This window comes from Peromyscus leucopus, chromosome 18 (genome assembly GCF_004664715.2).
Source record: "Peromyscus leucopus breed LL Stock chromosome 18, UCI_PerLeu_2.1, whole genome shotgun sequence".
Taxonomy (NCBI): domain Eukaryota; kingdom Metazoa; phylum Chordata; class Mammalia; order Rodentia; family Cricetidae; genus Peromyscus; species Peromyscus leucopus.
In genome coordinates, this window is record NC_051078.1 from 13,531,454 (window position 1) to 13,544,750 (window position 13,297).

The 13,297-nt window shown below is 43.9% G+C and overlaps 1 protein-coding gene across 1 annotated transcript in view; it reads left to right on the plus strand.

The window, feature by feature from the left end:
• The first annotated feature begins 4,443 nt into the window (after window positions 1-4,443).
• The window catches only part of Myrfl (myelin regulatory factor like), a 110,874-nt gene continuing 102,020 nt past the window's right edge, over window positions 4,444-13,297 (plus strand). Inside the window, exon 1 of the mRNA XM_028877981.1 lies at window positions 4,444-4,489. Within this exon, the coding sequence (XP_028733814.1) occupies window positions 4,444-4,489 (46 nt within the window). The remainder of the gene's footprint in view (window positions 4,490-13,297) is intronic.

Consider the following 13,297-nt stretch of genomic DNA (forward strand, 5'->3'; position numbering starts at 1 on the left):
CACACACATAGCATAAGTAAAAATTAAATAAATTATTCAAAATCAAAACAAGGATAATAATTTTCCTCATTTTAAAAATCTGACAAAGTAATAGAAATATTACCACCACACAGAAAGATAAGGAAAAAAACAGTCTAATTATTAGAAAGGAGATAGACTAAAAAAAGTTTTGCAGTTTATGTGGTTGTACTCACAGAAAACCCAATTTAAAAGCCCACCATCACCTTATTAGACCTTAATTGGGCAGTTTACTAAAATTAAGAATCAATATATAATTGAGAATTCAAGTGTTTGCTAGTTTTGTATAGAGAAGGTGATAAAACTTAAAGATAGATGAAGTGCTCACGACTAGGAAAATAAAAACCTATCAGTTCTTACTAAGTGATAGGTAGGTAGCATTCCTCCTGGGCTTGACTTCATTGGTTATGAATATATGTGACTGACTAAAAGATAATAAAAAGTCAAGGCAACAATGGAAAAAAAAGAAAGAAGGTCTTTGAACCCTACTTATGAGGCTGATATTAATGTGTTAGCATGTGCAGAAATGAACAGATCAGCCAGGCCGTAGCTCTATAGCAGATTTATGTACGCAAACTTGATATGGACACAGCAGGCATGCTGTAGATCAATGGTTCTCAACCATCCTTTTTTGTTTTTTAAGAAATGTATTTATTTATCTATTTCTTATGTATGCAGAAGAGGGCGCCAGATCTCATTACAGATGGTTGTGAGCCACCATGTGGTTGCTGGGACTTGAACTCAGGACCTCTGGAAAAGCAGTCAATGTTCTTAACCTCTGAGCCATTTCTCCAGCCTGGTTCTCAACCATCCTAATGCTGCAACCCTTTAATACAGTTCCTCATGTTGTGGTAACCCCCTGGCCATAGAATTATTTTCCTAGTTACTTCATAACTATAATTTTGCTACTGTTATGAATTGTAATGTAAATGTCTGATATGCAGGAGATCTGATAGGTGATTCCAAAATGGTCACAATCGGAAGGTTGAGAACCCATGCTATAGATGAATAGAAGTGTCCATGAAATGAGACCAACCCAAAAAAATGGGGGGGGGGGAGAGGGGAGTAAGAAATCAAATCTTCCTCAACACATACAACTTAAGTATCTTGAACTTTAGGGCTTCTGATGTACAAAATATAGGCAAAATATATTTTAAAATACATGTGAATCTCTTCTTTAAGAATTTAAATTTGAGGCAGAGAGAAATCATAAAAGGTAAGTATAAAATAAAATCGGCTGTGTTTTAAATTCTTACTTTAGAACTTTGCTCCCCCAAAAAGATTAAAGCCCAGCTGCCGACTATGGGAAGACATTTGTCAGCCTCATGAATGTGTAGAGAGTTCAGATTGGTGGTTCATGCCTATAATTACACGGGAGGCTGAGACAGGAGGATTTTAAGTTTGAGGGAGGTTTAGAAAGTGTGGTTTTGCTGGAGGGACGTATATCACTAGGGGGGCTTTGAGAGATATCACCCCTCCCTCAAATTCCAAGTTTGTTCTCTGCTCTGTGTTTATAGTTAGAGGATGTGAGCTCTCAGCTTCCTGCTCCTCCCACCAGGATGGACTCTTACCCCTCTGCAACCGTAAGCCCAAATAGACTCTTTACACCGCCTTTGGTAATGGTGGTTTATAGTAACTAACACAGGGATATAGCTGAGTGACGGGGTGCGTGCCGAGCATGTACAGGGCCCTGGGTTCTACAGCAGCAGGACAGACAACCTAACAGAAAAGTGGGCGAAAGATGAAGGATTATTTTTCTCCCCTGAAGTTAGAAGTACATAAATGACAATGAATATTTAAAAAGCTTTTATTCTCAACCAGAGAAACAAGACCACAGTGACATATTTACATAGATTTAACTGGCAAAAAATGAAGAAGCCTAATGCAGTTTTGAAGATTTCAACCAATACGATCAGTCATGTATTGCCAATGTGTCAGATGATAGATGTCCTGTGGTGGTACTGTGTTCCCCAAAATATTGTGCACCCTAATAAACTTATCTGGGGTCAGAGACAGAACAGCCACAATATTAAACATAAAGGTTAGGCAGTGGTAGCACACGCCTTTAATCCTAGCATTCCAGAGGCAGAAATCCATCTGTTCAAGGATACAGCCAAGCATGGTGACTCATCACGCCTTTAATCCCAGAAAGCGAGACTTTAATCCCAGGGAGTGATGGTAGAAAGCAGAAAGGTATATAAGGCATGAGAACCAGAAACTAGAAGCATTTGGCTGGTTAAGCTTTTAGCTGGTTAAGCTTCAGGCTTTCGAGCAGCAGTTCAGCTGAGAGCCATTGGGATGAGGACACAGAAGCTTCCAGTCTGAGGAAACAAGAACAGCTGAGAAGTTGGCCAGGTGAGGTTAGCTGTGGCTTGTTCTGTCTCTCTGATCTTCCAGTGTTCACCCCAATAACTGGCCTTAGGTTTGATTTTATTAATAAGACTCTCTAAGATTCCTGCTACAATGTCCATTGTGAAAAGCCATTCATTTGAAAGTTAAATATTTGAAACAAAATAGGTCATTTTAGAGAAATGTTGCCTCTCTCCCCCATGGAATTGAGATTTAAAAAGGAAGAAAAGGTCTATTTGGGACTAGTGGAGGGGGGGGGCTCCTGTGAAGAGAGTGGGCACATAAAACACATGCACAGAAATGTCATCATGAAACCCATTTTTTATAATTAATTCATGACAATAAATTTGAAGGTAAGAAAATGGAAACCGTTAAGCATTTGTGTATCTGTGAACAAGTAATCCCACTTTCATTCTTTGAGACAGTATCTCACTATATAGCCCAGGCTAGCCTGGAACTGACTTACTGTATAGCCCAGGCTGATTGGAACTCATGGCAATCCTCCTGCCTCTGCCTCTCAAGCCCTTAGATTATAAGTGTGGGCAACTATGGCTAGCAGCTGTTCCACTTTTAGGTGCGTGCTTAAGAGAAACACTTACACAACATATCCCAGAATATATACATAAGCATGTTCTAGAAAAAAAACAAAGCTTAATCTATGGGGGGATATATGTTCACATAATGGACTGTTGCATGGTACCAAACTGTATAAGTACTGGCTCCTTGCAATGTAGTAACTTAATAGCATAGATAGAATGAAAAAGTGACAGTCAAAAAACTACATATAGCATACTCCTTTTCTCATAAAGGTTGGCAGTATAGGGGTCTGTGTAACTAATTTTTTTTTTTAAAGATTTATTTATTATGTATACAGTGTTCTGTCTGCATGTATGCCTACACGCCAGAAGAGGGTGCCAGATCTCATTCTAGATGGTTGTGAGCCACCATGTGGTTGCTGGGAATTGAGCTCAGGACCTCTTGAAGAGCAATCAGTGCTCTTAACCACTGAGCCATCTCCCCAGCCCCATAACTAAAAATTTTAAACCACAAAGAAGTAATATGGTGCAGGAGAGAGGTCAGCTGTGGGTGTGGGAGCGCTGGGGGATTAACAGATATCTGCACACGTGTTTTAGCTTCTGCCTCGGGCAGCAGGTTGATAGGTGCGCAGTGGTCTTTAAAACATGCGTGAAGGGAGGAACAAAGAGAAGCTCCCGTGGACTATGGGTGCCATGCAAGGAGACAAAGCCTATGACTAGCCCAGTCATGTGTGCGTGCATTCAGTCACAAAACCTTGAATGACCGAGCAGGACGATTGCACTGATTTTCCATATTTTCTTTCGGTTGACCTGGGTGAAGCTGAGCTTGCTACAGGAAATCAAGAGACAAGTAAATAATGCTCCGTGTGTGTAATATAGAGGGACTTTCATACTTGGTCTATACCTTTAAAAATATATAGATTTTTGAAGACGTAGACTAAGTGTGTTCTGAGGAATGTAATTTTCCACCCTACATTTGAAAATATTGAACGATTTCTTTTTGTTCTCACCAAGCCTTTGAAATAACCCAGTCTTTTTTGGCCACCTATGAAAATGATTATATTGATGTGTGCCCCTTCTGAGGTTAAGGAAAATGACTGTATCTTTTCTTGGTGGCCCAATGGATCTGCTTGATGAAGGTGAAGATGGAAACAGTGTGTACGGGACACATAGGAGATAAGGTTGGGCATTTATTGCCCATTTATGTAATTACATATGCCACTAAGGACAAAGGTCCTTCAAACAAAGACCAGAGGCAAAGTAGAAACAGTTCCTGGACTAAGAGGGATGGATTTGTCTCTACTTCCCTCTTCGTGATTTTTTTTTTCCCCTGTGTGGTCGCACGCCCTTTTGTCTTACAATCACATTTGAGAACTTAGCCATCTTTACAGGCTCATTGAGTTGATGGCTGAAGAAATGCTTCATGTCCATGAAAAGAATATGGAGCTATCTGAGGAGTGTATTCATAGGCTTTGAGTCCCCGAGGACAACACTTCCTTCCAGAGGTCTGCCAGCCCTTGGTTGAAGAGGAAACAGCAGCATGGATGTGCTAGATGAAAACGAAGCCCTACAGCAGTTCTTTGAAGGTAAGAGTTCGGTGGCCGCCATGCTTTCTACTTCTGAGCAATGTCTGCTCACTTTCACTCTCTCTCTGGCTCGCAGCGTTCACTTAGGCTTTGCCGTTGGAAGAATGCTATCAGATAACCCGAGTTGGAAGTACAGGCTTTATTCGCTTCATTGATAGCAAAAGTCAGTGATGTGGGTAATGGCTTTTTAAATACAGGATTCCATCTTCCATAGCTTGGTTATTAATGAGTCAAGAGAGCACTTGCATTATCACCTGTCTGTGTCTTGAATGAGGGCTCATTCCTTCTAATCCTTTATGTTTTAAAAGCGCCAGATTGGTCCTCTTTCTAAAATGACTCTATCGTGTAATAAAAAAGTAAGATTTTAATTAAGATGTATAATTTAGTATAATTAATTTCAAATCAACCTAAAACAGCAAAGAACAGCTACTTCCTGCTCCCCTCTTTCTGCTTATTCACACTTTAAAAGCATGTAGCTGGATGATCATTTGGTTTTGCGGTTGACTTTCTCTTCTCCCTGGTGGGATTGACCGACACCAGCACGGTCACGCAGGCTTTCTCTCTTCTCAAAACCCAAGATGGCGGTGCGCTTGTCCATATTTCATTGGGAGGATATTCTAATAACAGTGGGTCTTTTGAATATGTTAGGAAGACCTTGCCCTCTGTTGCCCCTTTATGATGCATGGTTGGGAGATCAACATTAGTGTGGCTCAGACTTCCTCAGGAAGGAAATGTGGCTGAGTTCTGATGCGTTCCAGGGTGTTTCACAGACGGTGCACTGAGGGGGTCCAGGTTGAACTCACTCAAGGCAGGCAGCAGCACACTCAAAGAAGTGATATTGGCATTTTTCTTTTAGTTTAGTGAAAGGTGTGACAAATAAGAGATATTTAAAGGTTGATAAGTATTAAAGCCTGACAAATGTCACTTGAGTGACAGGTCGTGTTGAAGGCGTGGAAAGACTCTAGGTCACAGCCGAGAGGAATCCGCACCAATGAGGAAGCTTCTATGGTTTGGAGTTTGCCAGAAATGGCAAGAAAGTCAAGTTAAGCTGTGAGTTCCTGTGTTCCTTTGGTCTTGCATTCGGTCCCCTGGAATCCTGCCTGCCACAGTGACAGGTTTGAACACCATGCACCTGGGCCCTGTTTGTCACGCGCTCGATACACTAATGTCGTTTTGCTGTGGTTTTCTGAGGTTATATGAACTACGGAACTGCCATTTGAGCGGTAGACAACACACTTCAAGGCGCAGCTGCCGCTGTACTTTTAAAAGAGAAACCACCGATTCATTCCATAAACGCGAAAGGTAGACTTTGTCTCCTACAACCGAGGGAACCTGGTCTCCTGTCTCTGCTTTTCCTGGGAGAGCTTTTAGACTCACATGATCCGCCTGGTGTTCCTGTTTGTCATAGTAATCTCTGTGATTCTGTTTCCATACGTCCTTTCTGTAGTTATTGGAATACCTATTCTACATAGTATATCATCATCATCATCACCACCACCACCACTACCACCACCACCACCATCATCATCATCCTCACTATCATTAATGCAGTTTCTATTTAGGCCTCAAACTAACCTGTATAACCTCTCTGAGGGGGAAGGAGTCCGTTCCTCATGCACAGAGAGCAGATGGCCAGCGTTCCTCCTCTGAGTGTGTAGCAGGAAAGGCGGCAAACTTTGGGGAAATATAGAGGCGCGAGTCCTGGAAATCACAGCTAGCTGCCACTTTTTAAAATTCCTCCCACTATTTAACAGACACCTCTTTATGCCGCATCTCTCCCAGGTCCTTTAATGGTAGCTAGCAGGGTGTGGAACCCCTTCTCTGCCCTCAGATTTTAGTGATTTTCTGTCCTTAAACCTTAAAGAATAAAATCTTCTTTAGAAGAGCAAGACTAGATAGGGCGTTGTAATGAGGAGGCCTGCTGTGGCCGCCATATAACTGTGGATAGCTCACTGTTTTGAATCAAATGCAAATTGGATTTGTATTCAGTTACATTTCATGTCATTGGTTATTAGTGAAACAGGACGTAGACACAATTAGTCACTGAATACATTTGTCATACCCACTTTTAAAAAGTGATTAAAAATTTTTTTTTTGGGGGGGGAGGGATTTTGTAACCTGAAAAATTCCTCCCCCTTTCTGTTTAAATGATATCAAATCATTCTATTGTCATACTAGTTAATATGTAAATTGTAATTTTTAAAGATGTGCTTATTTTTAGTTTATATGTGTGTGTGAGCCTGCTTGCTTGCATGTATGTATGTATGTATGTATATGCACCACATCCGAGCCTGTGATTGTAGATGTCAGAAGAGGACATTGAATTTCCTAGAGCTGGATTTACAGGTGGTTGTGACCCACTCGACGTGGGTGCTCAGAACTGAACCTAGGTCCTCTGCAAGACCAGCAAGTGCCCTTAACCACCAAATGTGTGTGTGTGTGTGTGTGTGTGTTTGTGTGTGTGTGTGTGTGCGCAAGAGCATGCATGTTTTGTTTTGTTTTTTATCTACCCAAGGTCTGAAAAACCAATAAAACTTTTGGCACTCTGTCATACATTTGAAAGCAACCTTTCTCTCTACCCTGGAGTTTTTATCCTAAATAAGGCATTTTTCCTTTTAAGGATTCTGGCATTAAAGACTTTAAGTTGACAATACAATCTTGAATTAAATGGCTTTGCCAATCACAGTTTATACTGATGCTGGTATTTGTTTTAAACTGGCTTGCCGAAACTCCAGCTCCCCTGTGGACATCTGTGGGGGTGGCTTTCAGAACCCCGAGCTGTGCACAGGCAGGGACTATCAGGAACAGCTTGTCTAGAAAGCTGCTATTAACAAAGCTTTGACCATTTTCTGTTCCTGAAGTTCCCCCGGCAGCCATTATCACAAGAGGGCAGCGGAGACGCGGGCAAGAGAGAAATAACTGCTATACCAGCGGGTCTCAAACTGTGGGTCATGGCCCCTGCCTACGACCCTCGGAAAACACAGATATTTACGTCACAGTCCACAACACTAGCAAAATTACAGTTATGAAGTAGCAAGGAAAATAATTTTATGGTGTGTGGGGGGGTCACCACAACATGAACCGTATAAGGGTCACAGCATTAGGAAGATTGAGAACCACTGTGCTAGGCGCAAATTGTTTGAGAACGCCATGGCAATGCATGCTTCAGAAAAAATGCAGACAGCTCTGGAGCAGAAGAACAATGACTACATTATCTACACTAATCTAGGAAGGCTGCAAGGGAGGTGAGGTAGATCTGGTGAGTAGAGGAGAGAGAAGGCTTAAACCATGCTTGCGCTGGACAGCACACAGCGGTCATGTCGGGATATTTCTGCAACAAATGAATGAAAGGACAGTGCAAGCCTCCCCCTGTCCCTGTCGGCCAACAGTTGTGGGATTCCAACTCTGTGTGAGGCAATCAGCAGGTTCAAATACAGGGACAGAAGGGGAAACTGCCCAGTAGCAGAAAAAAATGGTCTGGCGAATAGAATAAAGAGAGGAAAAAAAAAATCACCATTTGGTGGAAAGACTTCGATTCCATTATTATCAGAGGTACAGCGATAGTTGTCTTAAGTGGTCCTTGAGTATTAGCTCTCCGTAGAAACCAACTCTGATTGGCTGATGTTTCTGGCTTTTCAAGAGAAGGATCGGAAGCCCGGAAGAGCTGAGTGCAGTGTACGGGGCAGACTCTGCCCAGTGCTGGAGCTGGCCCTGGGCAAGACTTTCCCGTGGACAAAGAATACCTCCACCATCAGCTAGCTTCTTGATTTTCCTTCTCTCACACTGAGATCCCCACTTTGTCCCTGTCTCAAGCAAACAGTGCCCTTCTGCTTGCTTCCTTCTGTCCCAGCAGAATCTAGGCTTGTACAAAAGGAGCAAATGGCAAATGGCCTAAGACCATCACCCACCTCTGTAAGGTCATGAGCTCCAAGTACTTTCATGGAACAGTGAGACTGTTTTGACCCCGTGGGTCTTAAAGGTTACCTTCGTTAAGGGGAGACTCGCTTAATCTCCGAAGCTAGAATTTCAGACATGGTCCTGCCTCCAATCTGAAGTGACTCTAAGGAGGCAGAGCTTGTTTATCTGCAACACAACTTTTATTTCTGTGTGGAGACAGCATGGACCTTCCAGGAGACGGAACAAGAACAAGTCAAGGACAGAAAGAACCAGCCAGATCATGGAAGTCATTTAAGAGTTCTCCTCAAGTTTCTATCTGATGTGGGCGGTTGGTTAGAAACCATGTAGACGGCATGAGCCATGCAGGACAGACCTCCCAGTGAAGGCAATTTTGAGCTTAAAATATAACACAAGGGGATCAGTGCTGACCTCGGCCACCTGCACACATTTGAAACCTATTAGGCTTGTCAATATCTCCCCCCAGATAACACCCCCCACCCCAAGAGAAGATTTTGATCATCTGCTTTGGTGTTATTAGTGTCTTCTTTCCAACTGAGTTAAGCCTGGGTGTCTGGCAGACTCCCCTGTGTCTTGGATTGTTCAGCACCCAGGCACTAACATAGAGATAACCTAAGAAAATAGGCAGTTGTTTCCATGATCTCGCCACTCAGTGCTTACCTCTGTCAGGCTTTCTGTTGCTCCTGTGTGTTTTTGTTTTGGCTTGGGTTTTGGTTTTGTGAAATAACACTTTGTTATGTAGCCCATCCAACTAAAAATCCTCCCTCTTCAGGCCTCCAAGTGGGATTTCAGCCTCTTGTATATTTTAAACAAACAGCAGAGAGTTATATTACTTTGCTCTTTAACTCTCTCGTATGGAATACAGAGTGTGCTGTGCTTAGCCTCAGTTATTCTTGCTGACCTGCAGCAGAGGTCAGCAAGCTATGACCTAGAGTCCACATCCAACTGGAAGCCGGGGAATGCCAATAAAGTTTAGCAGAACACACCTAATCACGGCCGGGCTGCCTACAGCTGTTTTGATGCTCTGACGGCGGAACAGAGTGCTTTCAACAGAGACCATATGGGCTGTAAAACCTAAAATATTTACCATCTGGCTCTGCACAGCAAATGTTTGCCAACCCCTAGTCTGCAACCTAATTAGTAATAATAGCTGTTATTTGTTGAGCATTTATGTGCTGAGAACGGGACGATCATTAAGACCCTGGACTTTGAGTCAGTCAGTCATCCTGGTTGAGAGTCGTGGTTTTGCAATGTGCTATTTCTAGGACCAGGGATGAGTAAACCCTCTCAGGCCTTGTGTTTCCCAACTTGTAAAATAGAGGTAATCATATTATCTCCATTTGTGGTTGTGCGGCATTATTGTGCCTGGTGCAGAGAAGTCAGTGGTTTTTGCTATGCTTATTTTTAGAGTTATCCATTTTTTCTACTTACAGAGGCACCAGCCCATCTTTTCTTCTCCCCTGTGAAACTTAAGACTGACGTTAAATATCTTGCTTCAGGGTGGTCCAGACAGCAAGTGGCCACAGGATCACTGCTGAGGCCCCAGCTAGGGGCGATACTGATATCTTGACAGGGTCATGAGAAGATATAGCTCCACTGAGGTGAGAACAGCTGGAGGTGAGAACAGCTGGAGGTGAGAACTGCTGGAGGTGAGAACAGCTGGAGGTGAGAACAGCTAGAGGTGGGGACAGCTGGATGTGAAAACAGCTAGGAGTAAGAACAGCTGGAGATGAGAACAGCTGGAGGTGAGAACAGTTGGAGAACAGCTGGAGGTGGGAACAGCTGGAGGTGAGAACAGCTAGAGGTGAGAACAGCTGGAGGTGAGAACAGCTAGAGGTGAGAACAGCTAGAGGTGGGAACAGCTGGAAGTGAGAACAGCTGGAAGTGAGAACAGTTGGAGAACAGCTGGAGGTGAGAACAGCTGGAGGTGAGAACAGCTAGAGGTGGGAACAGCTGGAGGTGAGAACAGCTGGAGGTGAGAACAGCTGGATGTGAGAACAGCTGGAGGTGGGGACAGCTGGATGTGAGAACATCTGGAGGTGAGAACAGTTGGAGAACAGCTAGGGGTGAGTTGCTTTAGGCTCCTGAGGGTTGGGGCACTGTGGGGTGATGTTGAAGCCTTCAGCAATTATGGCACTGGAGAGAGGAAGGGAGAAAGCAGAAACTCTCCAAAGAAAAGGAAAAACAAGCCAGAATTCGGCTGATGCCACTAACAGGAGGTAGGATAGTCGTGTGCCATGTGACATGTGACCTGGACCCATGAAGGATGGAGAATTCTGGAAACAGAAACAAAGAACAAGGAAATGACTTTTCTCACTTGCAGGCCCGAGGCACACGTGAGTGAGAAAACCACCTTTGTTTGAGATGATCCGTAGTTCAACTGTTTCTTGTTATATGTGGAGGCTTGTTCTAAGTCCTAACCTTCTATAAAAATGAAAATGCTCTCGATCCTCAGTCATTTGCTTTAGATGCATCTCCATTAGTAGAATTGTTGGCACGTGGGTATTATCAGATGACCTGCTATAAAGTTTGGGTGTTGGGGAGGATTATTTTACTCTAAATCAGTTGTTCTCAACCTGTGGGTCCCGACCTCTTTACCAACCCTCTATCTCCAAAAATACTTACATTAAGATTCACAACAGTAGCCGGGCGGTGGTGGCGCACGCCTTTAATCCCAGCACTCGGGAGACAGAGGCAGGCGGATCTCTGTGAGTTCGAGGCCAGCCTGGGCTACCAAGTGAGTTCCAGGAAAGGCGCAAAGCTACACAGAGAAACCCTGTCTCGAAAAATCAAGAAGAAAAAAAAAAGATTCACAACAGTAGCAAAATTACAGTTATGAGGTAGCATTGAAAATGATTTTATGGTTGGGGGTCAGCACAGCATGAGGAACTGTATTAAAGGGTCGCAGGGTTAGGAAGGTTGAGAACCACTGCTCTAGATATCACTGATCTTCATCCTTCGAGCTGTCCCCTATTGACTTGCATTTCTTTGACCTAGAAAAAGTTGCTCCAAGTCCAGAGCCTGGGATACAGTCCCATGTAGGGTTGAACCCCATGAGCTTGGGTGGAAGTGTGCATTTGTGAATGGTTGGTTTTTACAAGGACTCCGTGAGCTGGGGTGGAAATGTGCATTTGTGAATGGTCGTATTTACAAGAAAGTCCCCAGCTGGTCACCAGGTGCTCAAGAGCCCAGACACAGAAGGGGTTAGGTGCCACTCAGACTGTTGCAGGGTTACAGTTCAGAGGTTGAGTCCATTATTGTCATGGTGGGAAGCAAGACAGCATGCAGGTAGTCACAGGGCTGGAGCTGAGAGTCCTTACATCTTGATCCAAAGGCAACAGGAAGTGGTCTGTCTCTCTGGGCATGACTTGAGCATATCTGAGACCTCAAAGCCCACCTCCACAGTGACACACTTCCTCCAACAAGACCACACCTACTCCAACAAGGCCACACCTCCTAATAGTGCCACTCCCTTTGGGAGCCATTTTCTTTCAAACCACCACAATCTGTCTGTCTGTCTGTGTATCTGTGATCTATTTATTTGTCTATCTAAATCTATCATCATCATTTGTCTATCATCTATCTATCGCCCATCTATCTAAGTATCTATCATCTATCTGTCTATCCATCTATTTATCTATATGTGGGAGCATGCCACAGCATTCATGTAGAGATTGGAGGACTTATCTGTCATCTATCTATCATCTATCTATCTATCTATCTATCTATCTATCTATCTATCTATCATCTATCTGTGTACCCATTTATCCATCTATTTATCTATATGTGGGAGCTTGCCACAGCATTCATGTAGAGATTGTAGGACTTGGCAGGTCAATTCTCTCCTCCACTATGTGGGTCCTAGGGATAGAAAGAATGCAGGTTGTTAGGCCTGGTAACAAGTGATGAGCTATCTGGTTGGTCCAGATTCCTTCTTCCGGTGCTATCTCTACTTCCAGACATCCACCTGCCTCTTCCGTTTCCATTGCCAGTCTCTCATAAACACCCACTGTCTGCACTTTTTCGTGCACTGTGATTTGGCTCCTGCACCCATTTAATCTGAAGTTTCTTCCATTGCTAGAGCCCATTGGAAGTCTTCACCTCGGGTCCTCTGAGAGTTGCCTGCCCTTGCCACTGTCCCCTTCTGTTTACCCATGTGTCACTCTCCTAGTTACATCCATGGCTCTCATCCAGCTTGTTCCTCTCACTCCCCTGAAACCAACCCCACCCCGACCTGCCGTGTCTGCTCCAGACACCTGCTTCCAAAGCACATTTATTTGAGCATCGCAAGCTTACCCAGGGCTTCCTTCTCAGCACAGCCCAAGCTGTTGACAAGTGCTTACAGCTCCTGAATGTTCACATGCAATCCTGACCTCCCCTGCTTCTCATCCATGCTGCACAGACTCCTGCGTGCTCTTCAGGTTCTAACAACCTTGCGCCTCTCCGTGTGTGTGATAACAGCACTGGAGACCGGGACACTTTTGAAGGATGGGCATTCATGTCTCACAGTTCTAGAGGCTTGACAGCCTAGGGATGAAGGACCTGGCATCTCTTGTCTGGTGAGGGCTTTCTTGTGTCCTCACATGGCAGAAGGCAGAGGGGTAAGAGAGGAAGCTGGATGAAGGCTGCATGAGACCTTTCCATCAGGAGTGTCGATACCTCGGCTGGAACAATAGCTTAGCGGTTAAGAACCCTGAATGCTTCTCTAGAGGACTGGGTTCGATTCCCAGCATCCACATGATTGGCTGGCTCACAGTCATCTGTAACTATGGTTCCATTGAGTGTGATGCCCTCTTCTGCCCCCCATGGGCACCAGGCATGCAAGTGGTATACAGACATACATGCAGTCAAAACACCCATAATAAACCAAAACATAAAAATAATAATAAAAAA